Raw genomic sequence first — 18,430 nt, forward strand, 5'->3', positions numbered from 1 at the left:
ATACATCCCACTTATCTTTCAATCGGTGTTGGTATCAAGGAAATACAATATAGGGAGAAGAAAAGCATATAATTCACACAATGTAATGCAAACTCCTGCAGTTTATCATTGTTTTGCCTCAGGCAGCAGATCTGGGGGGTATATTACAAAGGACCCATAACCAGAGTTTATTTGCATTAGCTGGCTTGACAAGACCTAACGATCACAATCGGGCTTAAGCAGCATCTCGGATGAGGCTTTCAACTTGCTTTGTGAACATGGGTTCTGTAAATTAAACTGTGCATGTATCCATAAAAGAAACGGTGTGTGCAAGAATGCGTCTGTAGCAGTTCAATAGTACATGGACCGTACTCAAGCAGCATATTTCTCTCCTGAGGAAAAAAGCGAGTCGATTGCCACCAAGAAAGCCAGAAGGAATGTTGGCAAACAATTGCTAATTGTACAGTATACATATTTACCGTATCACTCATGAATACATTAATAAATCTACACTCTCACTAATTTTGCTACAGTTTATTTTTAAAGTGTCAACTGCACATTCTAAAGCTCCTAAACCTTAAAACTGATAAAGGATATTTAAAATCTTGCCTGAAGCAATCACACCAATGTGTATTCATAAAATCAAGAATTATGGGACTCAGGTCTTTCACTGACCCATACACTAATTAAAAGATAATTAGATATGGACGCACATGGCACAAGAAACTTGCATATGTACTATATTCCCTCCATTGGCAATGTATATCTTTTGTATCATGTATCTTCAGAGAAAGCCAGTGGATTTATTTGATCCCTAAATAATCTCTACCCTGCAAAAAGACCCCTGAGCTCTATGGGATCCTCCAGGAATGGAGATGCCTTTTTCAAAGGAGTTGATTGGAGAGTTCAATAGCCTTAACATAACTTGCATTGGACCAGGCTGGCTGTGCAGCATACTGTAAATCCATTTGTAAATAAGGGGTTCAGTGCAGGAAAGATGTGTTCAGTTCCGTTTTTATAGAATGCCAGTTGCAAGAGAGAATGGGGGAGATGAATCAAAGGTGTTAAGCCAGGTAAGGAGAAATGCAATGTCCTTTATCTTGGCAGTCATAAACCATTAAAATATCCAATTTTCCTTTGGTAAAATCATAAAAGTAAATAGTTAAATATTTCAAAAACAGTATTATCTTATTGTACAAATAAATGTATTAGTCTATTGCTTTTTAAACAAAAATGACCACAATTATGACCTGCAATTTACTGAAAAACATCTAATCATCAACATTATCCTCAAAATGCTTGTAAGCCCTATTTAATTTAACATGATGGAATTCCCCTTTAATGTCTCCCAAATGACTAACCTTGTATCCCTAAATAATAAAAATATGTCTTTTCGATTCTGATCAGTGAAAGTTTGAAACCTGTATGGGAAAAAACCATGCATTCATAAATCTGCCCCACATTTCCAAATCTTGCAATTTAATAGGAATTTTGTACCACAGATTTGCTATGCCAATCCTAAAAGTTATGAAATGTGTGTATCCTGTCATCTTCCACATACGCAAGACCCACTTTCATTCTGTGCCCTGGGCCCACTTTCCATTCTGGCAGCATCCTTAGGAAGAGGTGCCAGGTCCTTTTTCCAGTCTCAGTGAGACAGGCCTTCATTGGCCAGAGTTCATGGCTGGTCATGACCCATATATTCTACACTGTGCTCAGACTGTCTGGTGAGCATAAATTCTCATCAGGGGTGTGAAAAATATTTTATATGATGGCGAAGGGAAGCCAAGGCAGTTTACAGTGGATGAGCTATACTGCACTGTTTATTGTCCCACTGTTGTTGATATAGCAATAAGGTGTTATCTTTCAGCTCAAAAACAATCCTCAGCTCAAAAACGATGAAGCACAGCATCATTTCCGATGCAAGAATGAACTTACTACAGTTCATGGTCGTGATATCCCCTCAGCCTGTTCACATTTTAGCTCACAAAAAAAGAAATCTAACTCTGACAACCAGGAATGGACAGATGAAAATTTTGCACTCCTACTTTATACCTTAAAAACATCAACAAAAAAGTCCCAGAACAGCTGAACATCCTCCATCACCCCATGGGTATTCTTGTCGAAAAGCATCTTCGAAAAATATGGTGAACAGTGTTTAAAATGCAGTAACAATTTATGAGCCATGCAGTCTCTCAGGAATTAGATGTAATAAGGCAGAGGGGATTTGAAAGAAGCTCTCAGACATAAGCTGCAGACACCTGTGAACATTTCACAGGCTCTGCTTTCACATTCTGTGGAAACACGGTACTGCTACTTCCATCTGAAAACTACAATTGCCTATTACCGCACTTTACAGGAGGATTTTTCCCCCCTGGCATTAACTGGTAATATGTGCTGTGCACAATTGTGTCCTGGTTCCCTGTACAGATATAACACGGTAATTAAGTTTTGTATCTAAATAATTCATGATTTGAACATTCTCTGTACTTTTGAATAAGTTGTTCAGTTTTCAAAAATGTCTGGTTCAGTGGGTTCAGTGGGTGGGAGAGCAGTGGTGCTCATGGTAAAATGACACCCCTAGTCATACCGACAGAAACACATACAGTACAGACCTACACAGTCTTACTGCCTTCCCCCACATAGCCTGGCTGCAGCCCAGCAACACACTTACACACATCAGCAAAAAAATAATGCCTAAGATCCATAAAGTGAAAACACAGCAGGACTTCTGGGGCAGGGGAGCTGAGAGGCAAGAATATGATTAATTTCACCTGCTTCAAGTCGAAATCTGACCTGGAGTAATTATCATTATCGGGAAGAGAAGTAGGGCAGCAACGGGAATCTATAGCCTGGAAGCTGTAGCATATTGATGAAACCAAAATTACATCAAACCAATGGCAGGTGCAGCTGAAAGGATTCACATGCTAATGTCTTCCCCCATCACAGGGGTCACTGACCTCCCAGAAAACCTGTCACACTTTTTCTTTTTTTCTTTTTTTGCATTGAAATGTTTCCTTCCTCCAATGTCATTATTTTTGAATGACACCAAAAAAAGCCAGAAAATAGCCGTGTTGTTACATTTAAAAAAAAAAAAACCTTTCTGAGCTGTAAGCAGAAAAATATTACATTGTTTTTTGTAAAATAATATTGTTTTACCTACCTTATTTTTACAAATAATCGACATATATGCAAAATGAGAGAAATAAAACAAAACATGAGAGTGACTGTACTTTTGTATATTTGAACTTCATTTTGAGTGAGCCAGGAGTTAGTTGGTGCCAAACTGTGGCAATCATAAGTGAGTAGGTGAGTGAACAAGTGAGTAAATAAATAAATAAATAAATGGCCACGCTCTGGGGCTTGGTAGATTTTATTATGCCGAGGGACATAGTTGAGGATGAATGGGCATGGTTTAGGAACAAAGGGCTCAAATTAGTATTTTGAAGGTTCAAATAACTTACAAAGTACTGGAAAAATAAAAAACTCCACCCAACACAGCCTCTGGGAAGTGGAAAAAAGGCAAGTCTCAGCTTTTTAATTATCCTATTTGATTCACTGTATAAAGACTTGATCACAGTCTAATGAAAATGTAATGCTGCCAATTCCACTCTTATCACGATTAAGAAATAATGAACACACATTATAGTCCATCAACGTTTGCTAAGTTATGTAACCACATTCCAGATGAACAGTAGCTCATTCTTAATACAAAGACAGAGAATGAAGTGTGACTTCTGAATGAAAACATTATCTGCAGAATGTTCTCACAAAATGAGTGAGCAGCACTTATGCACTTATCTTCAATTAATATTGTACACAGTCCCACCATTTTACCAAGGCTTGCAATCAAACTGTAAGTCAGAATAGGAAATATAGCTTGGCTTAACAATGCTGTACATTTTAAGACGGCTGTTTTGAACAAGCTATTCCTGAAGGATAGCCTTAAAGGAAATGTGAGAATGAGTCAAAATGATTACAACTGAACACTGTAAAGTGAAACATTTTAGTGACATTTTTAACTAGCTTTAGCACAGGTCAGATATACAGTTATGTAATATTAGAGTGCACAATTTGTAATGCATAATCAATGATGCCAAAATGTGGCAGCAGGTTGAGTGACTTAATATATAATATTTGATGCAGATACAGTATCTGCAAATTCCAACAGCATTTTTAAGGTAACATGCATGTTTAACTTACGCCATTATTTAGCATATTATCTTACATATTTTAGTTTTCATATTTACTTTTCCAAATGCCCTTTGGTAAACACGATTCCTCTGCACGCTAGTTTAACAAAATGCAGCGTAACAGAGTTGGAAATGGTCCATGCCATGTTTTCCACAAAAAAAGAGGGAAACAAAACAGCAAGTTAATACATAGTTCATTTTCATATAATTGTCAAACAGAGCCATTAATATTCATCACCGTGGCCAAGCAATCGGGCAGCTCAACCATGCAGAGTGAAAGGGAGAGAAGTGAAAATGCCATACATAAATGAAGCTTGACCTTGCCGACAGCTGTGCTTACTGAGTTATGAGATAATTATCTCTCACCCGGCGTTGTTGGAGGCATCAGATAATGGATACAGCTGCATTTAGGTTCTTTTTTGGGGGTCTGGCCCCAGGAAGACACTTTCAGTCAACTCAAAACATCTTAAATAAATATGAATATGACGAAAGCAGATGATGCACTGAATGCATTGTATGCTTGTTTTCCCAGTGCTCTTTATATTATCAAGGTTCATTAGGGTTAGGGTTAGGGTTAGATACACATTGTCTACCAATAGTATGCATTGACTTGTGAGATGCTCACTTAAATATGCACAAAAATGAGTGGTTTTGTTTTCACAGTCAAAAATTACAATTACAAATTAGAAGTAGAAAAAAAAAATCAGTCTATTATTAACCAATGACACTATTGACAGAATAAAAAGGCACATAAAAAAGACATTATCTTTAATCTCATGAATAAAAGTCATTAAATAGGGCACATGGCTTTGTACGTCTCATTAACAAGAGAAATCTATCTCACATAGGATTAGGAAATGGACAGAAAATTGCCTCTGGGTGGTGTCAATGTACTCTCACTAAGAAGAGAACAATAAAATGTTTTGCAAGTAAATGTTGTGCCCCCCTAAGAGGCACTGTTTTCAGATAAGAAATGCATGAGATGCATCTTCCGTTAACAATGATATGCTAATTGCCTCATTGATACAGTCATTTCAAAGCCCTTTATATTGAGGGGTGGGTAATTCACCTGCACCAGTACCAATGAGGCCAGTAACATGGAAGCCATTTTCCCCAGGACACTAACCAAACATCATCTGAGGTAGAGAACAATTCATATATTCATCCAGATAAGCTGAGGGGGGCAGGGTTAATAATACATTTCCTAGACTTGTGCAAGCCACCAGGGAACACAGCTACACTCTGTGATAAGTGCCATGGGAGACCTTACTCAGGCATGAGGTCTCTTCTGAAAGAAAGCATTTTATATATAGAACATAGCATTGAAATGAAATGTTGGTCTCTAATTGGTTCATGTAAAAAAACTGCCCCCTGCTGGTCGACAAAAAAATAGTTTCCTGCAATCACTTGGCTACCATCAATTCGGAAGCAAGAGGCACCGAAAAACATTCTGACAGCTGCCACTTCTTTTCACTCAGCAGTCCACTGACTAAAGCGGCACAGTCATTGCGTGAGAAGGACACTTCCTGTACAGTTTGAGCAGGCAATCTGCAAACATCAAATTGGCACTGCCATGGCCAGGAATCAATAAACCTGGCTATCCTCAGAATTCTCCCATGCAAGTAACATCTAAGCCCAAAGGCACTTAGCTTTGGTCATTCTAAAAAGTACTCGTTCCCATTAGGAAAGTTAATGTGAGGTACTGTGGTACATGAGAAGTGCAAATGCAAAAGGGTTGTATGATTCAGTAGACTGTTGTCCCAGTGGAGGTAGGGGCAATGTTTGCTATATTGCCCTCTTTGTCTTCAAAGACATACACACATTTTCTTCTGAGCACAGCAAAATGTATTACTTTTTTTTTTTTTAAAGCAGAATCAAAGGAAATCACCCTACTATTCTCTTGTGCTTCCATTAAAAAACCTCCCAGAGGCTTTCCTGTTTGCGACCCACCATCTTACTTCAAACCGTTATTCAGCTGTTGATGATTTGTCCTGCTGAGACAACCAAACCAAGGCTGCATTGTGGAGGAAAGTATAAACTCAATAAAGCACAGGTACAAGCCTTCAGGTACAAGGTACAGGCTGTTTATTCACATTTTATTGGCCTGATTAAAAGGACTGTGCATTTAGCGATCTGTTTACAAGCAGTGAGTTAAAGCATTCAACTCAGTTCTTTAGAGTTGTAGGCCAGAGACAGTCAACTATTGTTGCTGAAGCGTTGGGTGGAGTTTATTATTTTTCCAATAATTTGTTATTTGCTTTCTCAATTCTCACTAGACCTTTTTGACAATTTAGCCATTGTAGCTTCAAGCATCTTCAAGTATTTTTATCCACAGCAAAAGCATTGCTTTAATAAAAGCTTGTGTTTGGTAATAAAATTAAAAGACCCTTTAAATAAATCTGACTTTAAAATAAACCAAGTAAAATTGAGCACTACCAGAACATTTGGAATTAAATGGAACAACAAATGAACATGCCCAAAGGTCATAGTACTTTGTGACTTCATTGGAACTTTTTGTAAGTGTAACATCCGTGAATAGACCCTTGGCACCATGAAAAAACTGTGAATTTATGTCATAGAAAGGAAATGGAAAACTAAAGAACATACTGAAAAAATATGAGATCTCACAAAGAGAAACAAGTTTAGCCTCAGGTTTTCCAAATTAACTGTTGCACATAAAATTGCTACAGACGGAAGAGTACTTGCACATGGGCCTAAACTCTGCAATTCCACAAACTGTATGCTGTGAGCTAAGCAAATGAATTATGCATAATAATGCTAGTCAACAAGCTGCCATGCTAGCCTGTCTGCTGCAATGGATATCCCTCACAAGCAGGAAGAAAAATCCATGCTGAATATAGATCTCTGCAGGATTATTAGATTAGCAGCTGGGTATTCTCATTATAGGAACACGAGAGAGAACTAGAGCACCGGACCCACAGAGCCTTTAGAGGAACCAGAGTTCACCCTCGCCCTTTGACCAGAGGCCTCATCCTTATTTACACTGCAAATCCCTCCAGTGTTTAACATTCAAATCATGCTTAGGTCTCGCAGAAATTAACGATGCAGTTATGAGGAAACGTCTGCCGGCTCGGGCCGCTTCGCTTGGCTGCCAGATCCGAGCGGGGACAGGCCGGGTGCCCGCGCCGGTGCCCGCGCCGGGGCCCGGGGTGACAGCGGTCACCGGGGCGCCATGTGGCTGGCGCACGCACGGGTGGCCAGAAGAGAAGCTCCGACACACGGCGTCGTCTCGTTTCAGCAGGCTCGCGATACAGAACACATGGCTGAGCTGGAGAGGATCACTGTCCTCCGGAGGCAAGGTTTCTGCCAAACGGCGAGCGGGGTGATCCCAACTGACCTCAGAGGGACACACGTGTGTGCTGCGGTTCTGCCATTTCTTTCATTTAAATTTTTTTTCTAACATCCCATTTGAAGCGATAGCACATTTTAAAGCCTTGCTTTTGACGAGCCACACTCAGGTGCAGGTGAAAGAATACTCATTTCACACACTGGTGGAAAATTCATGTGAAGGCTTCTCTAAGCAACAAAGTGAAACCTAGAAAAAAAGAGCTAGCCTGGGAAGAATCCCACCTCCATGTGAGAATAGGAGCTCCCTGAATGGGACATTAAATTCATATTTTACAATAAGATTCACTTCAACATGTTCAACATTATAATGTAGCTGTATTTTATATGCTGCAACAACAAATGGTAATAACAATAATAAGTGGTCACTAGAAGCATACTTATAAACAATATGTTATATTATGGCCATCAATATCACTTATCTCTTAAAACAAGGTTTATGTTTTTAAAAAATCAGAAAGAAGTGGGATTACCACAGCTACCAACAATTATTTTAAAGTAAGTAAGAAATCCCATTATAAATCATTAAAATTTGAATTGATAAATTGGACCATTTAGTCACTGTGCCGGGGAATCCATAAATAGTTCCTTTTACAAGCTCAACACCAGTGTAAATTCTCCCCTCTTAATAAACAAGAGGAGCTCTTTAACACAATTGGAAATGGCATTCAGCTATAATTAATAAAGTTCTCAGAGAGTAATAGACTGCACGTTATGGATTAAGCTGTGCCATTTTCCTTCCAGACGGTCAGAAATGCCACAGAGCACTTACAATAAATAAAGATGTGTGGGCAATTACTACAGGAAATGAGGCTAAGAATGTGGGCATGTCCATGGCATTTAAAATGGGTTACAATGGGGCAAAATCCACAATTTCAAAGTGAGACCAATATTCTTTGTATTTTAAATAAAGCACTTTTTTATATGGTGAGGAATTGGCTTAAGTATTTGAGCAAATTATTTATCGACGATGACAAGGGAAATTATTACTTTTTCCACAAACTGCATTTACACAATCACATTTGGATATTCATTCCATAATGCGTGCAGTTAACATAAGATAGGGCAAATTATATAGGCACATATTTCAAGAAAAGATAATTCCTAAATTACTTTCCATAATTCCGTTTAATTATTTCAATGAATCTACTATTGAGGATAATTGAAGCTAACTAGTGCAATTGAGTTCTGTTATGACAAACCATTGCTTGCAACTATTGCAAATCATCATTATAGACATTATCATTATAAATTATCATTATAGTAATTTCATAATCAAATATTTGCTCAATAGTAATATCAATCATATTTTAAAATAAGCTAATAAAATCTACTAGTATTAGCAATTCTGTTCTGAAATTTCATAATGCATCAACACAGTTACAGTGTTATTTTTAACCCTAATGTTTGTAATTTACATTAATTGCATTCGAAGTTGAAATACATCAATTGCAGTTTCAATCCTTCAGTCCCCTAGCCTTAATTTTCTTAAAGAGGCTACTCTAAATTTTAGTTTACAAATGTCGGTGTAATTTAACAACCAATAATCAAACAAGGGTCAAATGGGCCCTCATAAGAGTATAGAATCTTCCATTATTCTACATCTGCCTTTTTAAATTGGAGAAGTCTGATTAACCTACCCTACTTATATTTTTTTCATGTGATTCAGAGATGGTTGCAGATTGAGATGGAATTACAGTACAGAAAGTACAATGGAAAGTAATCAAACTCCCATTGAACAGGCTTGGTATATAGGTTGGGAGGCTCCCACCCGACAGACACAGGCTACTGCTCTACGTCAGCATTTTTACACGATAGCTGGCTACACTGTCCTCTGGATAACCTAGCCCCTGTGACTTTCAGATTTGGAAAATTCATGCCTGTGGAGTTGACTCACAATTTACTTTGATGCTTCAATATTTAAATGAGGGCATAGTTTAATTAAAATATGCATGCAGGGTAAAAATAATCTGTAGTCTGATTATTTTTACCCTGTAGTCTGTAGCTGACAACTGTTAGCATGAAAATAATTTGATGATAAATACTATCTCTACAAAACAAAAACAAAAAATACAAACTGTAAGTTCATATGTAATAAAGAATGCACGTTTTTGAACATAGTGATGCTGAAATCTATTGTCCAAGAAAATCACTAGGTAGAAGGATATGAACCGGACCGTGAGTTCAGCACAAGGAAAGGAATGATTAATGCCGTGTTGTAAAACACACAGCATCAGTCAGGCAACATTAAAGGGGGCGCAATGACCTGCCAAAGAATTGACAGCTTCTCACTGCCCAGCTCAACTTAAACAGCTTCTAGCAATGTCAATGCATATGTCCATGCGACAATCTGTCACATCTTGCATTAAAATGCTAGTTTTATTGTACCTGAGTAATTTTGCTGATTGCTGAAACCATGAAAACTAGGTGATTTTAGCTGGACCCACCACACAATTATTTTTAATTATGTATGAGCTTTTAATTAAGTAGCTAAAAAGGTATAATTGCCCATGCTACATTCAGGTTCATACCCTGTTCAGATGTCTGATCAGTCTGCAATGCTGACATTCATAAATCCATAGTTCTACTATATTTATATTATATATTGTGGAATGTAAGGTTAAATTTACAAATATATTTTGTCAGTGATCCTACTGTTCCTTGATATTATCATTCCTAAACCTCTAATAATTTGAACATAATTATATGCCATTTTGTCACATTTCAGCCTTTGTGGTATTGTTGCATGGTGCAATTTTTATTCAAGTCCTGTCTTGTGTGTGAATACATAAGACAAATTTGTATTTTAGACAAGTACACATTTTCCCCTTGGCTGTTTGTTTTATAACACCCAAGTTCATGGTTGACTATGTTTTCCTCTGTAGAGTAGTTCTTTAGAAATCCCTGGAAAGGCCTACAACTTCATCACTCTGCAGCACAAAGGAAAAGGCTAGATGGACCACAGAGAAACAGAAAATCATTGATCTAGCAGAGAGGGCCAAATGCAAAATAGCCAAATATAGAAAGAAGTAATATGTTGTCCAAGTGCTATGTTTTTTCAGGAGTGGACATTATGTTATATCTACAATCCTTCTGAGAAACTAAGACTTGCATAGAAAACATAGTAATCCGTCTTGGACAATAACATTCAGTCAACATTTGTAAAAATGCAAAAATACAAATGGAAAAAAAAAACTGCATGGCTCTGAATCTACATTTAGGACTTTGGATATATTTCCGAAGCTGCTCTGGATACTGTGAGAGCATCTATATCATTTATATCTGCCATCTACTTTGAATTAGATTAAATGTCTTGTGTGTCCAAGATAAGACCAGCACTCTTCAAGAGGACCCCTGGTAATCTTAATATTACTGCCACCACAACAAAGGGATGTGTCCCAGTCTTTGGACACTAATCATTGCTCTCGTGACCCTCTTTCTTTTCTTTTGCTTAATTACAAGGGTTCACACTGGATATTAAAAAATCAATTAGCAAGTATTCCCAAACCTTTATTTAAATTGTTTCACGCTGTAGTGCACTTTCTCAATGTCATTTAATGAAATTCAGGCAAAAGATACATATTTTTTTACTTATTAATATATATTCAAATTAATAATAACAAATATTTACTTTTAACCTTAACAAGTGGAATGCATTACTCTCATCAGCTCTGAGCAAATTGTGCAATAAAGGCTATCAGAAAAGTGGTGCATTTTCAGCATTTCCAATTCATGTGTATGCCATAAATATCCCTTAATTTGTGTATCTAGAGCAAAAACCCAATCTTTTATTTAAAATTGAAATACCCTGTGGATATGGGAAAATGGTTCACCTTTTTTGATGTAAGGAAAATCTATGTAAACAAAAATAAAAGCGAGAACAAATCAGCCATATATAGACATTTATTATTCAGCTAATTATTATTTTGGATTGTTAATCAAGGACATTACAGAAACAGATTGAGAGTAATGACCAGTTTAAAGGTTAAACTCCTGCATCCTCTATTTCAACCTTACAAGCCATTCCTGATTATTTACCATTTTCAAATGATTTTCACCGTCTGCAGCACTTGAACAAATCGGGGAATTTCACCCTAACAGTGTGCTATACAAAGGCGTGAAGTGTTCACTTTTCTCCCAGCTGATAAGCATAAAATCTTGTCATTCTGGTTTGTTGAAAGATGTCTTGGCAGTTTTGTATCACCTTCCCTGCAATACATACTACAATGGAACTGTTCTAATCTATCTTTATTATATTTATCAAATGGGTAAAAAAAACACCACCTAGCAAATAATGGGAAATACTGTAAATTTTTGCATTCTGAACAACTCATTTTTCAACAAAAAAATTCAGAGTCTGCTTAAAAACAGATGATGTAATAATATGGCTGACTGTCACCACATTCTTAGCATGTTCATTTGACAGATACCTCTATACCTCTATAGATGCCTTCAGAGTAGAAACCTCCATAATTTGTCCTTAACATTTAAAACCAATATTAAGTTATAGCTTACTTCTTCAGATACTGTGCACATAATTATTTTTCCAGTCACTGGTATCAAAAGAAAAAATTATATAATAAGTTGTGAAAACAATTATCGCATGTATGCCATTCGGCTGAATGCACAGGCAGCCACAATGGTGGAAATGCCCATATGAAGTCACTTGAAATGGTGATGGGCCACCACATCCTGCCAGAATGGCTTGTATCCACCATGGCATAGAATCTACCAGTGTCTGGGATTCTGAAGGAGGAAGGCAGCATAATCCTTCCACAAGAAAGTCCATGAAATCATGCCTTGTTGATAGACGTGGAAGATTCTGTCTCAGGTGTTGTTTCGGAATCTCCCATAAATTCTTAATTGGGTTTAAATCTTATCTCTGGAAGGCCATGACATAAGACACATGAATAACATTGTTGCCATACTCATGAAAGCTCTGGGTGCGTGCGTGTGCTTTGTGGATAGGAGCATTGTGGGAGACACCCCCTTTCCAGGACAAGAAAGAATTGCAGCTCAGAATCATTAAGTATTGATTAGCATTGACCTTTTCTTCTAAGAGGATGAGTGCACCGAAAACATGCCAAGAAAATGCATTCCACACCATGCAGAACCACCAAAACTATGTGCTGTAGGAAACAAAGCACTCAGGTCTGTAGCTTCTTTAGGTGTGCACCACATGTGCACTTATTTGTCTGTTGAGAACATGGTGAATGATGATTTATCTGACTATATGACATTTATCCACTGCTCAGTGGTCATTTGCCCCTGCTCTTTGCACCACTGTACTCACAAGGTGTAATGAGTGGTTTGTGCACCACAACCCAGCAATGGCATCCTGCTCTGTAGAGTTCTTGATGGACCGTTCTTGATGCACCTGTCTGCTCACGTCCTCTATTGAAATGTCCTGTAACTTATTTAGAGCTTCTCATTTTTTTACCCTTGCACCTTGAACTAATGCAAGGACACGAGAATGTTTGAGGATGCACTTCAGACCACACTTGCCCATTATGATCCTCCCTCTTTACAAGTCTTCTAGCCATGCAAGCCATAATTACAGGCAACCTGCCCAGCATTTTTGTACATGACCCTGAGCGTGCTGGGATGATAATTACCTAACACAGAAACAGCACCTGCATTCAATATACTTTGTGTCCCTCATTTACCCACTCACCTTTTTGGCTACTACCTGTATCCAATCATAGTGAGCTGCCGTTGCAAGCTGTATATATTCTTAAAATATATTTCACATTTTCAAAGTAGATTCATTGAATATGAATAAATGTAGAAAATGAATAAATGGAATAAGATCAATGTCTGCATCATATTAAGACTACTGTCTGTGACATGTCAAGATTACAAACCTATATAAGATTTAAGGATTTCATTATATAATACCTGTATTAGAAAGAAATATACCTTTTACAGAAAATTCTACCTAAAATAGCATGAAGAAATTAAAGGCACACTCCTAGCATAAATATTGTAATACATATTATTTATACATTATGAACTTCTTTTTATATACAATATAAGAATATATTACAATATACAATGATATATATAGATATATATATATATATAGCAACCAGGGCTGTTTATTTTTTTATATGTTATATATTCTTCTTTTCAACTGTAAAGCTGTCTTTATCCACAGTCAATGTGACTGCATGTGCCATATGGTTGCTGGTAATGCAACTGAAAAGAAATTGCAAGGTTCTAGGTCAGTCCGCCATTATTCATGCTGTATCACACCATCTCTTAAAGAGTATGTACACAGATACACTAGGCAACATTGAATTGGGCTTGCTGCTGTAACTTGAACATAATCTTTCTGTTAGTCTGCAAGGCACTTCTGTACTCACAGAATTAAGATCCTAGCTTGCTATAGCCTAGGGAGTTCAACATTTAAAACAAGCTAGCAAACATGGCTTTCACAACCCTGAGAAGGTTTTGTTTATTGACATTGTTATTATCAATCATATTGCAATCCCATATAGCATTTCCAATAACTACATTAGGTCCTGTCGGACTGACTTGCCTTACCTGTCTGAAATACTGTAGTGTGTCAGTTTTGCTGAGACTGAAAGCTGGCAATACAGCTGAAGGCCTTTACTTCTGAACCACTAGGTTACGGGACAGTGATTAATAGCACTGTGATTTTCAAACTCTCATAGCAATGGTCTAATTCATTCTTGTCATCCATTTGAGTGTTTCTGTAGAAATACTGTTCACACTAAAATAACATCATTTTGTGTTATAAAACAGATACAAGATCATTTTCCCACAATCCAGAGTCCAGATTGACCCCTTTTGTGCCATTAAACTATGAATTAGATTTTCCTTTGTTATTTTAGCATGGAATAGCTAATGTTCCTATTGCAGAAACCTTGCTTGAAACAGTGCTAGACTGGTGGATGCAACCTAGATTATAGGCACAATGATAAGTCTATCAGCTGAATGGCTTGTTCTCACAGATATCATTTCCATTGATCTTCCTTGTTATATGTTTTCTCTGTCTCTTCCTTTCTGAGTGAATACATATGCAAATATATAATACATATACACATATATATATATATATGAAATGCTATCGCAAAAAACCCTAAATACTTAGTTTTATATATATATAATATAAAACGTTATAAAACCATGTAAGGAGTTTATAAATCCGTCATAAAATAAATCACTGTATGTCCAAATATGCTAGTGCAAATGACATTCCGTAAGACTGCACGTCAAATTAAATATGTTCGCACTTGGCACCCCATACAGTACTGATAAATAGGCCCATCCCCTTGCGCAAAATTGCGTTCCAGTGCACTGTGAAGTTGGAACAGCCCTTAAAGATACACTGCCTCAATTGGAACCGGGAACTGCTGGATGTTTTACCGTAATGAGATTAAATTGGTCAATTCACAAAAACATTCCGTCTGGAAATATTATACTTCGTGGCAGACACCACAGCAGCTTAAAGTATCTTAATGTATCCTGTACCTTCACCGTCTCGTTCTGCCTAACTTAAATAACTTTGGAAATCCAATCGAATGTATGACGTTGGCTATGACATCTACATATTGTTTCAAGAAGAGAGGAATGCACATGACTCCGCAATGCCGTTCATATACTGCATAGTTTTTATAAAACTGCATCCTTACTGTGACTTTTACTGTGAAAAATCGCTTTCATATGAATTCGATTAGGAAAACTCACAGACTCCTCCAGAAATAAATGTTTAAAACTTCTGAATGCCAAGGAATAATGCAACATATCCGATTTTAACTAAAAGCACTTAAAAGTAAAACACATGCGTTGGGCTTTATAAACGTTAATACCACTATACACCGTAAAGAGAGGCTGTGCGTTTCCAAAGTCTTCTGACAAGACATACAAAGTTGTACAATCGTTGCATCCCTTCTATACAGTGTCCTAACATTGATCTGAGAAGTGGGGTCTTTTAGTGATCGTTTTTTTTATTTATTATTATTTTAGGTCGCTTTCTACTCGCATGCACAATGTATCCACACACAGAAAGAAGGTAAGCAGTAATAGCTGTTTAATTTTTAAACCGGACGATAAACCACTGTCATAAACGCCAGTATGTACATGCTTGCATTTCTGATTAATTTGTTGGCATAAAATGTCACCATTAGAATCTAGGCAAATTCAACCGAGAACAAGATAGATGAGAATGAAACGGCTATATCTTATCATTCTAGCCCTGATTAATGACACAGAAATGCGCACGACATACATGCATACATGCATAAAACATACATATTTGCGCATGCATATTCGAAATAAGAAGAGCATTTTAATCGATAACTTTTAACCACTGAAATTTAGTCAAAGCAGGTGTACGTGTGTAAACCCCTCGTACAAACAATTCCACTTCGTGTATAAGTTACATGATTAATACCATCATTGTTATAATTATACTAACACGCACTATACATGTTCATTGCGATTTAAAATAATAACACATCATACGTTGTACATTAACCCATTTACACGGCTGGGTCTCAATACTGTGAAACAGCGCAACATCCAGCCCCAAATCAGACCTCCGTCCGATCTTTCTCAAAATTTCTCAAGCAAATATATCTCTTTGACTTGCGAAGTTTTACGTTAAACTGCAGCCTATTACCACTTCCTGACAACACAATCAATGACTGTGGATCACAGTATAGCCTATCAGATCCTCAAGAATGGTTTATTACTAAACTTTCATATGCCATCAAAACAACGCGTAACCTAGTAAGCAACTTATTAACGTCTTCAATGTCCGTTTCCTAGTTGAATACAAATGTAGGCTACTTATCGGCGATGTTAAACTTTATTCGTCACAGAATTAAACAGAAGTCTTACCTGATATACAGACGATGAAATTAGCTTGAAGAATAATAAATATTTCCCAAATAATATCCATTCTCCGTCGTTCATTCCAGGTTCATTACGCACCGAAAATGTGGATCAATTGTAGACTCTGAGTCCTCCTTGTCTATTTCCCGCTTTACACCTTCCACAAGGTATTTCCCAGATCAGGCACATAGCACATTCATCTCGAAGACATGACGCCACACTTTCCAAGCAGTACGATCCCAGATAGAGGAGAGGAGAATGAGAAAATATCCTCAACACAATTAGAAGGGATTCAAGTATTACTCCGATTTTTTCACACGTAAATTTAACTCCTGCTTCTACTGTTTCCCAGGAAATAGGAATCAAATCATATCTCTAAGACCATGGTAATTGCCGTGGGTGATTGGTGACCCTGCAACGAGAAAGTCAAACAGTGAATAGATGTGAGACATGTACATGTGTACTGAAACCATAACTTAAACGAAGAGCACTGTATTCACCTCAGGTTCGTGGAAACATACGAACCCAATAAATGCACAGTAAACCGAACCTACAACTGCAAGGGGGCGTGCTTCCTTCTGATATGGCACAGTGTTCCTGTATTTCACCAAGCGCGCGCGCACACACACTCTCACACACGCAGTGTACGACTGACGCGCTTCGGTAAAATTGCATTTCTTTTTCATTTCGGAGGTAGAAAAAGTAACGGATTGTACTGCATAATGACTTCTAAGACTTACATTCCACTTTCATATTTATTTAATATCTTAGCTCAAGTGTAGCATATTAGCAACGTGAAAATATATTCTCAGACAGGCTATTCTAAAAAAGCTAATCTGTTATAGACTACATACAAACCAACAGCGAAATGATAACCGTATTCACCGTACGATATATGATCCTATGTAGACTAACTGAAACGCATTAAGTTGTCGATTAGGACAGTGACATCGTCCCACTCCGCACTCCACTGCATAGTCTACTATACGCGCACAAAACCAGATGCATCGTGCTACAGTTTGAACAAATTGAATAGTGAAATATTTCGCGAGCATAATTACAACTCTTTGAAATAGTAATAGTCAGAATGACGCCTTTAAAATGAGGGTTTACAACTCCTGCATGTTCGCGTAATGTACTGTAAACGAAAGGCACTAATGCCTTGGTAGCCACATTAGATATTCAGCCCTGCTGATCCCCAACAGGAGCATTATGAGAGTAGGCTAGTCTACTTACCAATAACGGAAAGACACAGACTAAAGACTCAACATTAATTGATCTTCTTATGTCGGAAAAAAACTCAGGTTTGATAGGGGCAAAAAATGGGGGAAAAAATAGGAAAATAACTTCCGAACCGAATTCGAAGCAAAATGATCACTATGTAGCCCTGTTTGACGATGCACCCGGAGTTCGAGCTTTGCGGCAGTCGAATGTTTCGGGATGCTACGGGCTCAAAGCTGCTGAAGAAAAGCAACCTCAGAGCGCGCAGAGCCGTGCCGAGGTGCGCGTCCACGGGTACAAGTCCATGAATTGTGCTCACTTGTCGATGTACTGGAAGTCTATCTTACAAAACACATGCACATACATCGGCTTTTTCCTTGAATCTATACGCAGATTCACGGGCAGATCTTTCATTATAAACCTGAAACTAGCAGCAGCTTTTTGTTGAACCAGAATGTGATGCTAGACGCACACTACTAGTCTAAATTACAGTAGGCTATGTCATACATTCAATTGCGCGGGTGGGATTAAACGTTTAAAAGGACTGAATGTTGGCTATGCATTCTTTTGTGCCTCAAATGAATCGACATATATTTAAGATCAAGATAAGCGAAGCTCAACTGTTGGATTCGGATGGGTGCAGTATATAGGCTACACACACACACACACCCGTGCGCGTGTATGTACGTCTGCGTCCATACCTGGAATTTACATAAATATTAATCGTGTATTATGTTCGGTTTAAACCCATGGTAATTAAATAAAATAAAAAGTAAATCAATGAAAATGCAGACACGGACCTTGAAAAA

The 18,430-nt window shown here is 37.6% G+C and overlaps 1 protein-coding gene across 4 annotated transcripts in view; it reads right to left on the reverse strand.

Annotated features, from left to right (window-relative positions):
* The window catches only part of ca10a (carbonic anhydrase Xa), a 167,506-nt gene extending 149,409 nt beyond the window's left edge, over positions 1-18,097 (reverse strand). Inside the window, exons 1-2 of one of the 4 annotated variants that reach the window (XM_035402223.1) lie at positions 17,637-18,096; positions 16,407-16,812 (exon numbers count right to left, since the gene is read on the reverse strand). In XM_035402223.1, coding sequence (XP_035258114.1) covers positions 16,407-16,467 — 61 coding nt within the window. In that variant the 5' untranslated portion in view covers positions 16,468-16,812; positions 17,637-18,096. Of the gene's footprint in view, positions 1-16,406; positions 16,813-16,900; positions 17,052-17,636 lie in introns of those variants that run through there. The other 3 variants (XM_035402200.1, XM_035402206.1, XM_035402215.1) reach the window with 3 other exon arrangements.
* Positions 18,098-18,430: the final 333 nt, after the last annotated feature.

This window comes from Anguilla anguilla, chromosome 2 (genome assembly GCF_013347855.1).
Source record: "Anguilla anguilla isolate fAngAng1 chromosome 2, fAngAng1.pri, whole genome shotgun sequence".
NCBI classification, from domain to species: Eukaryota; Metazoa; Chordata; class Actinopteri; order Anguilliformes; family Anguillidae; genus Anguilla; species Anguilla anguilla.